This window comes from Chiloscyllium plagiosum, chromosome 6, assembly GCF_004010195.1.
Source record: "Chiloscyllium plagiosum isolate BGI_BamShark_2017 chromosome 6, ASM401019v2, whole genome shotgun sequence".
In the NCBI taxonomy this organism is placed as follows: domain Eukaryota; kingdom Metazoa; phylum Chordata; class Chondrichthyes; order Orectolobiformes; family Hemiscylliidae; genus Chiloscyllium; species Chiloscyllium plagiosum.
Window position 1 is genome coordinate 7,091,219 of NC_057715.1, and position 13,124 is coordinate 7,104,342.

The 13,124-nt window shown below is 40.5% G+C and overlaps 1 protein-coding gene across 1 annotated transcript in view; it reads left to right on the forward strand.

Moving 5' to 3' along the window:
- The first annotated feature begins 514 nt into the window (after nucleotides 1–514).
- Nucleotides 515–13,124, forward strand: part of arglu1b (arginine and glutamate rich 1b) — a 28,766-nt gene continuing 16,156 nt past the window's right edge. The window contains exon 1 of the mRNA XM_043691181.1: nucleotides 515–1,046. Within this exon, the coding sequence (XP_043547116.1) occupies nucleotides 742–1,046 (305 nt within the window). The 5' untranslated portion in view covers nucleotides 515–741. The remainder of the gene's footprint in view (nucleotides 1,047–13,124) is intronic.

Consider the following 13,124-nt stretch of genomic DNA (forward strand, 5'->3'; position numbering starts at 1 on the left):
CCTTGAGAGTAGGTGGTGGGGGGTGAGCTTGAATCTATGCTTCCTGGCTCAAAGTTAGGGACAGTACCACTGTGCAATAAAAGCTCTCTCTGTCAGATATCTTTGAATCACGTCATTTTGTTCTGCGATGTTATTACACACCTCTAGAGCAGGTAGGGGACTTGAACCTGAGTCAGAGGCAGGGACACAACCACTGTCCAACAAGGGTTTTCCCTGTCAGATATCTGCTAGCCTTTCTGAGGTATTATTGTACACATCTGGAGCAATTTTGAAGTGGGATGTTATTACATACCTCTAGAGCTAGTGGAGGACTTGAACGCGGTTCACCTAGCTCACTGGGCATGGACATTACCACTGCACCACAGCAGCCTCCCGGATGTGTCCATACACACGCGCACACATGGCTGGCACGCTGTGACGTTCCCCCACCAAAGGGCACAGGGGGCGCTGGCAGCCGAAGCCGCTCGGCAATCTCCGGAGGCGCGGTGCACTGTGGGTGCAGGTGCCGAAGCCGCTCTGCCATATTTACCAGCGCCGCCATTTTGTCGCTGTTTCCACCGCGTCTCCGTGGGCGAGGCCTCGGGGAACCTGCGGCCGCTGGAAGCCCTGCAAGCCGGGGGAGCGGTGATACTCGAGCAGCGGGCGGGAAGCGCGTTCAGGTTGCCCCCGCCCAACGAGAGAGAAGAGGAGGGGGGGGGAAGCCTTCGACCGGAGCGTCCACCACACCCGGTGGCTGTGGCGATGGGCCGGTCTCGGAGCCGCAGCTCGTCGCGCTCGAAGCACGCCAAGAGCAGCAAGCACGGCAAGCGGCGGACCCGCTCGCACTCGCGGGACAAGGAGCGGCCCCGCAAACGCTCCAAGTCCCGGGAGAAGAAGAGCCGCCGGCACGCGGCCAACCGGGAGTCGCGCTCCCGCTCCCGCTGCCGGACCACGCCGGAGCGTATCGACATCTTCGGCCGCAACCTGAGCAAGAGGAGCAGCCTGGATGAGAAGCAGAAGCGGGAGGAGGAGGAGAAGAAAGCCGAGCTGGAGAGGCAGCGCAAGATGTGAGTGTCGCCGTTTCCGCGGCCTGCTCCGAATCGCTGAGGCCTCGGCCTCGATTTTGACACCGTCCCGGAATGGTGTCGGGGTGGGGGAGGAGATTTCCTGCTGGGGGAGGGGCCTGTGCTGGCCCTGGGAGTAGGCTTGGGGAATGGGCAGGATGAGGACGGGGGGTGGTGGGAGGCGGCCGAGGGGCCCAGACCTGCTGCAGTGTTTTGAGTTTGGTGATCGATCTAAAATGGCAGCCTCCCCACTCAGTTAAAGAAAGAGTGCCCACACTTTTATGTCCTTCTGGAAAATATAAAGGTCTGACTCCCACTTGTACTGGGGGGGGGTCGTTAGTACGTAAACCAGGAGTACCTGATCCTTCTGTGGTATTTTAATATTCGTAGTTTCTTTTATGAACTTCCCATATTCCACCCTGTGCATACCCTTACAGTGATTACATTAAGTCTGCTAATCCTTGGGTAAGAGTTTTGCTAATATACTGTACTGGCTCAGTGCATTGTTTTGAGGGGTTTTGGCAGGGTCATTCCCTATGAAAAGGTTATTTCCCACTGGTTGTTGAAGACAGCACATTAGATTGGATATCACTCTGGCAATTGAAGAACTTTTTAAAAAAAAAAGTTTCTGTACCATTAAGGTTTGTTTTCCAGTGGAAAGATATGAAATTGATCTAAATTGCATGTGTTTGAATTCTGTAGAAAAATAGATCAGCATGTTGGTGCTTAATGGGTATTACAAACCCATTAACATTCTTGCAATATACAATTGTACAATGTACAATTCAGGTGGCTGGCAGTTATGTAGAAATAGAGTCAATGAGCAGCAACGAGTTCCACAGACTCTGACAAGATCTTCTTGGAGGGCAGAAACAAAAAGAAAAATGAATCAGCAAGAGGCCAAGATTGCTTTTCATTGTACAATGCTTTCCAAAGTTACACCTGGAATTATTTTAGATTAAAATGTGTGCTAAACGTATAACTTTATATGTGTTTAGCTTGCAGTCTGCATACTATTCAGGTTTATATCCAGGACCTTGCAAATGCACTCTGCTGTTGCAGGTTATTCGCGAGATAGGTTTATATTCTTTGAGTCCAGAAGAATGAATGGTGATCTCATTGAAAAACAGTTTCTAAGAGTTGACAGGGTATGTGTAAGAAGGACTTTTCCTTCTGACTGGGGAATCTGCAGTCAGGATCTGGAGTTGATTATTTAGGACCGAGATAATTGTCAGTTCAGTTGAGATCAATATATTTTAGACACTGAATCAGTGACTTAAGAGCAATGGGGCAAGCTGAAAATGAGGTAGATATTGAATCATGAAGCAATCTTGGCCTCTTGCTGATTCATTTTTCTTTTTGTTTCTGCCCTCCAAGAAGATCTTGTCAGAGTCTGTGGAACTCGTTGCTGCTCATTGACTCTATTTCTACATAACTGCCAGCCACCTGAATTATCTACTTTTAAAGAAGTTCTCACCTCGTCTTAGTTACTCTTGTTAATGTTTCTGTCCCCTGGAACTACTCTCCCCTTAAATCTGTCATTAACACCCCTCTCAGAAAAAGTTATTGATCTTTCTGCCCATCTCCATCTCCCCCAACCCTTAATATCTTGAACTTACCTGTTCATTTTATTTCTGTAAATTCATGTTTGGATTGTTCCAATAAGATTTCCACTCCTGCCAGTACTAAAACAGTTCTAACCGAAGCCATAAATTTCATTTATTGTTTCTTTCTGTATGGTGTGTTATCTTTTCTTGACCTGCCAGCAGCCTTTGAGACTTCTTTCTACCATCCTCTTCTCATCTATTTGTTATTCAGCTGTGTCAGACTGAACATATCTGGTTTCATTCTTCTTCCAGTCAGATCCAAAGCAATTGCTTTTATTCATATTGCAATGCCAGTGCATCTCTAAAATTCTTCAAAAATCTCCCCACCCCATTGCAGCAACATGTTCCAAATAGCTGAAAATTGTTGTGCCACTTTCTTGACGTCCAGTACTGGAAGCAGTATTTTCCTCCAACTAAATATTGGGATTGGAAGGTTTTCTTCAGTTCCTGTTGCAAACTTTATTCCTCTGCTACCAACTCCCATCACACTCCCTGTCAACTTGAGACCAGCCCAGCTCATTTGTACCCTTGTTATTGTATTTGACTCGGGTCAGTTTTTGACTACATGTTCTTGCAGTCATGAAGACCACTACCCTCCATGTGCATAATATTGTCTGACGTTTGGACGTAAGTTTGCTCGCTGAGCTGGAAGGTTTGTTTTTGGAGTTTGTCTGACTTTGCTCAGTGCAAGCTCATCTGCTGCTAAAACTCTTCTTGTGCTTATGATAAATCTCTTTGCCAAATCCTATGCTTTTCTCACAGACCTCCATAGATTTGGGGTATTCAAAACTCAATATGTCATCCTAACCTGCAATAGCTTCGCATTCATTCATTTCCTGCTGACATGTATTTAATTCTGGTCTGCTTTGATCCCCTCTTTGACCTGGAAGCTCCCATCTCAACACAGTTGAGTTTTGTGCTCCCTCAGTTCTGATCTTGTACGCCACCTACTTTAATCACTCCATTATGCTTTTAGCTACCTCAGGCACAAACATTAGAATTCCATCCCGAAAGCCCTTGATGCACCTTTAAAAACTGCTGATCACTTTTGAGATGTTTACCACCTTTAGAAGACTTTATAAATGTGTTCAGTTCCATTATTCATTTACTGCAAAGCCATTTTTAGTACAAAATTAATTTAGTTTCCACTAGTCTGTTATCCCTGTATTGAATTTGTTTACTGTGTATGCGGAGAGCTTGAGCTATAAGCATATTTCAGTATAAGGAAAGTCAAATGTGTCGTGGTCTGGCAATAAGTGATTGTTGCAAAATATGCCCAGTACACACATTTCTGGTGTCTCTGCTACTATGTAGACTGCCTAAAAGAGATTCTATTGAATAGAGGACACCCCCTTTCTTCCACGGTGTTGACAAATCCAACCAATTCACCTCAATTTTGTACCTGCTTCCAACCCACCTGTTGCCTTCCATTTTCCTGCATGTTCTATATTGGTGAACTACCATGGCACAGGCTAAGGAAGTGGTAACAAAGCAAAACTTGTGGGGAAGAAAATTTGTGGGAGATTCATAGAGTTCATGATAAGAGTGCTTGAAAGACATTGAGAAAAAGACATTGCAAGGCAAACAGGGAGATTTGTAGGAGAGAAGTGGAAGCAATTAAACACTCAGTTTTGGTTTGTTTGGATAGCTGTCTGAGAGAACTCTGCTGCAATACAATAAGATAATTTTAGGGCTGTAATCCAATTTTGGGATACAAATGTAAGCTGCATATAAACATGGATTAAGAAAGAAAGATGTTTGGTTCTCCACTTTTTTTGCAGTCTAAATACTATTGTCCATTACTGGCTTCCACTCCAGGGCTATTCGAGCAAAAGTTCTGAACCCATTCACTTATTTTGTTTTAATCTAAAGTGATGTTGCAAGTCTTCTATGTAGTTCAGGTCCATTTTGCTTGGGGTGGCTATTAAATTAGTGATGAAACTTGCCTTAAAATCAATACTGCTTATTGATTCTTTATTAAAATATAGACAATCTCATTTCATGCTTGTAAAATTAACACTGTACAAGGTTGATGTGGAATTTTGATCTAAAGATGTCTTGGGGGCTTGATAGTCGCTTTTCTCCTTTTTGAGTAATTGTGTGACTTGTTTAATGGAGAAATTATGTCGATTGTGAACTAAGTAGTCTTTGTTTCTTTTCAGAAGTATGTATGTATGTAAGTGGAATATATATAAGTATATAAGTGGAAATTGAAGCAAAGTTAGAACTAATTCAGAAACAAAGGGGAATTTCTGTGCTTGAAAATAGAATGAGTACCAATCTGTTTTTGTCTATATATCTGCTGCTGTGTATTTCAGTTTTATTTAGATTAAAGATAAAGGTTTTTCAGTTCACCTTCATCTAACACTAATTAAGAAGTGAAGATAAAAAGTAACGTCAGTGATCTATCACCTACCACTTCCTCCTCTAACTTTGCTATTGCTAGTGTTGTCAGCTATAATTCCCGATGAAGGGCTTATGCCCGAAACGTCGATTCTCCTGCTTCTCGGATGCTGCCTCACTTGCTGTGCCTTTCTAGCACCACACTCCCGAATCTGATCTCCAGCATCTGTGGTCCACACTTTCTCCTTACCAGCCATTATCCCTTCCCATGTCTACCCATCTGATCTTTTCATGTTATTCATTGAGGTCATATCATTTAGTGAAAATCAGGTATGGGATAAAGTTCATTCCACACTTTGCAACCCCCTCTCCCAATCTCCACGTATTTTCCAATGAACTTGGAATTGCATCCTCTCTGATATTAAGTTGACATTTCCCAAATAATTTATCACTTCAACTCTTCCAAGGCTGCTGGTCATTGCTGTATTGCAAATGATTGTATGCCTTGGAAACTCATAGGCTAAAATCTATCACACCACTGTATCTGAACTCAATCTCCTATATTATTGGGGTTATAAGTTCCAGGAGTAGGAGGAAGTATCTTTAACCTATTAATTCTCACCTCATTTTCTCCTTCCCAACTTGCACAATAATGAAAAGATGTGCATTATTCAAAATAAAGTTTTGGGTCTATGAAATTTCAACAGATTTCATTGTCATTTGTGTGGGTGCTTTCTTTCAAAACAGCTGTGTGGCATGTCTCCTTCAAAGCTAGGATGAATTTTCCTAAAATCAAGTGTATCTATCGGGAGGTGACGTGAAATTAACTGGATTTGCTACTGTAAGCTTTGAAAGTGCAACAGTCATTTCAGATGTTATGTTGTTACCTTATTGTAATTCAGTAGCCCAGTCTTCAATTTCTAATATTGCAAGCATAATTTCTTAAATTATTCATGAGCTATGAAGTACATTATAACAATGCATCAGGAGTGAGAATGATGAATGAGTGTGTGTGTATGTGTGTGTGTGTGTATATAAAATATATGTTACACGTGAAGAATTAAGCTCGATTCAAGCAATACCTCTTTATATCCCTTCATCTGTTCTGACGAAGAGGTCAGTGGGTTTGAAATGTTAACTCCATTTCTCTCTGTAGATGCTGCAAACCTTCTGAGTTTCTCCAGTTTATTTCTGTTTCTGGCCCTTAACTCTTTTCTTCCTTTAACCATTATGTAAAAGTGCAAACTTTGTTGGAGAACAGTAACTCCTGATTATTTTAATATAACTTATGAATGTTGAACCATCCCTGTTCTCAAATACACTTGGAGTAATCGCTGAACAGTCAGGATTGAAATATTTTCTTCTCGTCCTCCACATAATGGTTGAGAGCATTGTGACCAATCTCTTTGTTACTTTGGATGAGTGTTAAATTTGAGCTGTTATTGATCTGTTTAATGTGGTGCAGCTTTGACGTGTATTTATCAAATGAACCATGTGAATGTTCTGGAATATAGTTTTTTGAATGCTGCTAAAAATCTCAAAAAATTGATCTTGGAGACTTCAGTTGGCAGACGTAGACTTCAAATGCAATCATGTTAGAAAAAGAACAGAAAACACTTCAGAATCAATGTAGGGTGAATTAACCAACAACAGTATTTTATCCTTTGCTTAAATCAAAATCCAGATTTTAGATGAAGTGGTTGTCTATTTTTGTACATAATGTATATTAGCTGAGGCAACTATTTAACTCCTAAAATAAATGGTCCAGTGGTACAAGCACAAGTACAGGTCTAATGTGCCTGCTCTGCTCCCATATCCTTTTCTTTTTCAAATTTGTTCCTCATTTAACCCCTTTATATGTGTTGACATGCTGTCTCCTCCAGTCACCATCTCTCAGACATTCCATAGGTGCACCGTCCTACGTATTAAAAAAATGCAATGTTTCTGTCTCAGTCCTGACTTTCAATATACTTTTGTCTCACCTTTTTGTCTGGTACTTCCCTGGCCGATTTCACCTTAAACTTAAAAAGGCCTGTACTAATCAAACAATCTGCTCGCATCCTAATTCATTACCCATCATGCTCATTGACCTACTGTGGCTCCTTATCTAACATCACGTTTGAAATTTTTATCCTTGGTTTACTGTTTCTCCATAGCTTTACCTTTTTACATTCCACTGGTCAATTCACCTTCTGAGATCTCTGCAGTTACAGACACTTGTGCATGGCTGGTTTGATTCACTTTAACCATGTCTTAAGTTTTCTAGGTTCTAACCTTGTGAATTTCCTACCTAAAACTCTGGTTCTGTGCATCTCTCCCCTCTTAAGATACTTTATTAAGGTTTTGGTCATCTATCCTAATATTGTCTTGTCTGGTTCTGGTTCTTTTGTCACAAGTATTGCATTAGGATGCTTTGCAATGTTAAATGTGTCATTTAAATAAAGTTGTTCAGTATGTTACATTCAGTCTTCTATGAAAAGCCCCTTCTGTTTAGGAACCAAAAACATTTTCTATCTCAGTTTTTCAATTGGTCTTTGTGTTGCCTCACGCCAATTAGTGGCATGGTGGCACAGTGGTTAGCACTGCTACATCACAGTGCCAGAGACCCAGGTTCAATTCCCACCTCAGGCAACTGTCTGTGTGGAGTTTGCACATTTTCCCCGTGTCTGCTTGGGTTTCCTCCGGGTGCTCCGGTTTCCTCCCACAATCCAAAAATGTGCAGGTTAGGTGAATTAGCCATGCTAAATTGCACGTAGTGTTAGGTGAAGGGTAAATGTAGGGGAATGGGTCTGGGTGGGTTATGTTTCGGCGGGTCGGTGTGAACTTGATGGGCCGAAGGTCCTGTTTCCACGCTGTAAGTAATCTAATCTAATCTAAAAAACTAGACTTCACACTTACTTTCTGAGATTTGTATGAGTAGGGTAAAGCTCAGGCTACAGAATATTCACACTATTGACTTACAAAGATTTCATATAGATTGACAATTATCTTTTAACTTCTATATCTATACTGAGTTCCTGATATTCTATTCACCTTTTTATGACTTTATTTACTTGAGATGCTCCTTTGTCTTGGGAATGTAAGCCCTTGTCCTTTCTACATGATTTTATTTACACATTTGTGCTACGATTTTGTTTCAGATACAGCAGTCTTCATACTGAGGTTGTATATATACCTCAGATAAACATAAAAGATCTCCAGGCACTATTTTAAGTACAATATTTTCTCCGTGTGGCTACCGTTAATTGACCCCAAATGAATATCACCAAAACAAACACTCTGATCATTTTCTGTTTGCTATTTGCGAGGAACTTGCGTTTGAAAATTGATTACCATCTGTGTCTGCAGCTGTAACATCAGAACTAAGAAAAGGATGAAGCTCTTAACCTTCCTCTGCCATTCAGTAAAATTGTGGCTGACTATACCGTGCAAGATGGGAAATGGTGAGCTTGTTGTACTGCACTTAATTACAAATGTCATTTGACAAGGTTCCACATAAGGGCATTGTGCAGAGTGGGAGTTCATGGCGTCGGGGTAACATACTGGTAGGGTTAGAAGGCTGGCTGGCATAAATGAATCTTTCTCAGTTTGGCAAAATGTGATGAGTGGGGATCTGCATGGGGTCTGTGGTGTGCCTTCAACTTTGTAAATGTATATCAATGACTCAGATGAGACAGTCAAAGACATCATGGCCACATTTGCAGATAGGAACATAGAAACAGAAGAATGCCATTTAGCTCCTTTGAACCTGTTCCACCATTTAATTAGATCATGGTTGATCTGTGGCCTAAGTCCATGTACCTACCTTTGGTTCAAATTCCTAATACCTTTACGTTACAAACATTTATCTGTCTCGGATTTTAAATCTACCAAGTGATTCAGCATCCACTGCTTTTTGTGGCAGAGTGTTTCTTTATGTATAGAAGTGCTTCCTAACATCTTTCCTGAACTGGTTTGGCCCTCATTCTCAGATTATGCACCCTGGTTCTAAAATTCCTAATAGTGAAAATAGTTTATTTTTTATCTATCCTGTCTTTTCCTGTTAATATTTTGAAGACTTTGATCAGATCACTCCTTAACCTTCTAAATTCTAGAGAAAACTGGCCAAATTTATATAATATCTCATAACACAAGACAAAGATAAAAATCACACAACACCAGGTTATAGTCCAGGTTATAGTTGTGTGATTTTTAACTTTGTACACCCCAGTCCAACACCGGCATCTCCGAATCATGACAAAGATAGGTAGGAAAATATGTTGTGATGATGACATAACAAGGATGCAACCCTAGATAGAAGTTGAGTGGGCAAAAATTGAGCAGATGGAATGTAATATGGGAAAATGTGAAGTTGTTCACCTTAATGGAAAGATTAAAGTAAAAGTCAATAGTCACTGCACGGAACAGATCTAAGTAAAGAAAATAGATAGTATTGCTGTGAGCACATATAATTGATGTAAAATTATAGGTATCCAGCAAATTGACTTGGTTTTTCCCTTGTTGGTCTCTTACACACATGCCCAAACAAGATAGCAGGCAAATATCTAGCAAGCATTCATAGTATTATTGGGATGCATTACAACCAGGTATCTAGGTAGTTGTATAGGTGCAGCCATACTCAACTGTTTCATCAATGACCTTTCCTCCACCATAAAATCAGAAATGGGGATGTTCGCTGGTGATGTGATGTTGAGAATCATTCATAATTCCTCAGATGGTGAAGCAATCTATGTGGCAACACTTTGCAGCAGTGAGTAGGCCCAGCAGTACGGACTTGTGACATTGGAGGAGAGTTTGCGTTCCTGGTGGCTTCTAGATTATCAAGGCGGTCCTAACATTGACTCGTGACTGTTACTGCAGAGTATAGTTTGTTTTCAATGGTGTCCGTGTCCAGCACAGATTCAAGGAGGTAGAGATGGTTTGGGCCCAATTTGAGACCCAGAGGCATTGGTGGCTGCATTGGCAAGGTTGAGCTCAAAGCAGACTCGTGGCAGCAGTGGAGTGAATTTGGACAGGTACAGTACCAGGCAGTGTCAATGGTATCTGCATTGGTCAGGGTGTCAGTGAGGGCGAGTGTTGACTTTGGTTCCAGCAGCAATGGCAAGGCTCATCAGGCCCCTGGCCCACGACTGAACTCTTAACAAGAAGGACTTGAAAGTTGGACATTTTTCTTTATTTCTTCATTTTTAAAATCAGCCTTTATGGTTTATTTTTGCATTTAAAGATAGCGCAAGAGAGCTGTAATTTTGTAGCAAGGTACATGTGACAGTTATTAATTCAAATAACAGTACAGTGGTACCACTTCATTTGTTAAATTTTGATACTTTAAATTCACTGTCATTGCCCAAGCTGACTGAAGCAAAGTATGAAAGTTCTTTGAGGTTAAATATGTTTGCACCTAGTTTACCTGGTTGCAATGTATCTCAATAGTTAAAAATTAATTTGGAGAATTGTATTAGATGTTGGAAATTGCAAAAGTCCATTTCTTATATAAGAGCTTTCTGAGGTCTGCTTTTAGACAATTCATTTGCAAGTATGTTTATTTCCACAAACTTCCAAGTGCAGCACTTGTTGAAAGGTTTGGTTAACTTCAGTATATGAAGAAGCAAACAAGGAAAGGTTGAGTGCTTCATCAAGCTGTCAAACGCTCCCTTCATTAGTCAATGCACATCTTAGAGACAGAAGAACAAACTCTAGACCAATTCAACAAGGTAAAATGACAAATTCTTCTCACTGCCAAAGATGATCCAAACAAGTTCAGGAACTCAAACAGCAAATGCTGGAAAGGCTGAGCAGGCCTGGCTACATCTGTGAAGAGAAATCAGAGTTAACATTTCAGGTCCGGTGACTCTCAGAGGTCTGAGGAATGGTCGCCAGACCTGAAAGTTAACTCTTATTTCAGCAGGTCTGGCAACATGGGAAGAGAACCTTTCCAGCAATTTCTGTTTTTTTGTTTCTGATTTACAGCAGTTCTTTTGGGTTTTAAGTTCAGGAACACTGGACTTTTCCACCTACTTTTTTTTTGTATCCATTACTATTAGCCAAAGCAAGGGACTAATCCTGATTTTTTTTTTAATTGTTATCCTATTAGTAGTGATACTGATACTATAGTACTGATTTTGTGCTGATATCTTTCAACATGAGCAACTATGCTTGTGGGGACTGAACTAATTCCCAAACTAATGCAGAATCTGCTCTCCATTGCACAGATCATATGAATTAACCTGTTTTTAGAAACATCTTGTTGACCCCTTTTGGGAAGCCTTTATGTACATTGTTCAGGTATAAGTGTTCAAATGTGTCTTATAGTTTTACTGAAATCGCATTCACAGCACTGTGTTTGGTTCCCCTACGGATATTTTGTTTTCATATTTCTGTACTTATTTTTCAGTGTGGATAATTGCCCATTGCTGCTTTTTTTTTCCATTTTGTTTAGTATTGTGAGTTTAAAATCTTAACTGCTTGTTTTTAATCTTGGAATCGCTTAAAGCAGCAATTGGAATAAGTTACCTCAAGGAATCTTCATTAGCTCACTTTCATCCTATGAAAGAGCTAAATGTCAGCAGTTCTGCAAAACACGAAGGCTTGGCAAAATTACACTTTTGCCCGAATGAAGTCATTCCAAGTAATGTTTTTCAGTGGATTTCTCCTTTGATTAGCAAATTCAGTTAATAGCTGACCAGACAGCTTGTTCAGCAAATCAAAATAACCACAAAAATTCTGAATTTGTGGGAATATAGAAGGATGAAAGACGGCCTTATTGAAACAAACAAGTTTCTGAGGGGACCGGGCAGAGTCAATGCTAAAAGGTTGTTTCCCTCTGTAGGAGAATCTGGGATCATCTCAGAATAAGAAGTTGCACATTTCAGTCAGAGATGAGGGGAGGGAATCTGTGAAATTCTTTACCACAGCCGGCTGTCATGGTTAGGTCATCAAGTATATTCAAGGCTGAGAGAGACAGATTTTAATCAGTAAAAGAATCAAGGGTTGTGGGGAAAAGGCAGGAAGGTGGATGATCAGATCAACCATGATCTCACTGAATGACGGGCTGAATGGCCTACTCCTATTTCCATATATATGGTCACAGCAACTAGTTGCTAATTAGTCCATTTATTCAGATGCTGATGCAAATAGAAGATTCTGCCGCATGAGGCTGGTTTTCATATAGACTGGTGAAGTCACTTATCATGTGGTCAGCAGGGTAATGTGTTCACGGTGCTGACAATTCATGGATCAAATAATTTAAATTGTCCACAGGGCCAGATTTAAATGGGTGTACAAAAAGTGCATTAGTGTTGAAAATAAGCAATTTGAAATTAGTAAAATTGAAACACAAGGCCATTTGATCAGAAATGCCAGAAAAGGACAACACAAATCCTACAAGTCTTGAGAAAGATCCAAAATGGGTAGTCATGTTTTAGAATCTGCCTTGTCACCTTCAACTATCTGAGAGTCCAAATTTACTCAGACTTAACGGATGAAAGTTCCCTTCATAAATTGCAAATACTCTTTTAAGAAAAAGTCTCACTTATATTGTTGAGGAATGGCAACTAATGCAAAAATGTCTCTCTTTACAAGTAATTAACAATCTCACTCATAAACCACGAAATGGCTGTTGTAGAGGGAAAAATCCCATTAAGCAATTATCTTTACAGTTAGGACAGAAGGTAGGAAAGATTTACTTGGCATCTGGCCTGATGCTTAAATTGTATTCCTGAAATATTATTACCATTCTTCAGAAGCATCTTTGATTTAATTTGGCACAAAATTCTTCAAATATTGTGGATGGGAAATCTTCTAATCTTTGCAAGAAGGCATGTTCCAAATTTGCTTGGGACAAATAGATCGCGTGGTATAGACAGGATAGATCGAATGAATCCTTAGAGTATAAAGGAGGTAGGAGTATACTTAAGAGGGAAACCAGGAGGGCAAAAAGGGGACATGAGATAGCTTTGGCAAATAGAATTAAGGAGAATCCAAAGAGTTTTTACAAATACATTAAGGACAAAAGAGTAACTGGGGAGAGAATAGGGCCCCTCAAAGATCAGCAAGGTGGCCTTTGCGTGGAGCCGCAGAAAATGGGGGCGATACTAAATGAGTATTTTGCATCAGTATTTACTGTGGAAAAGGA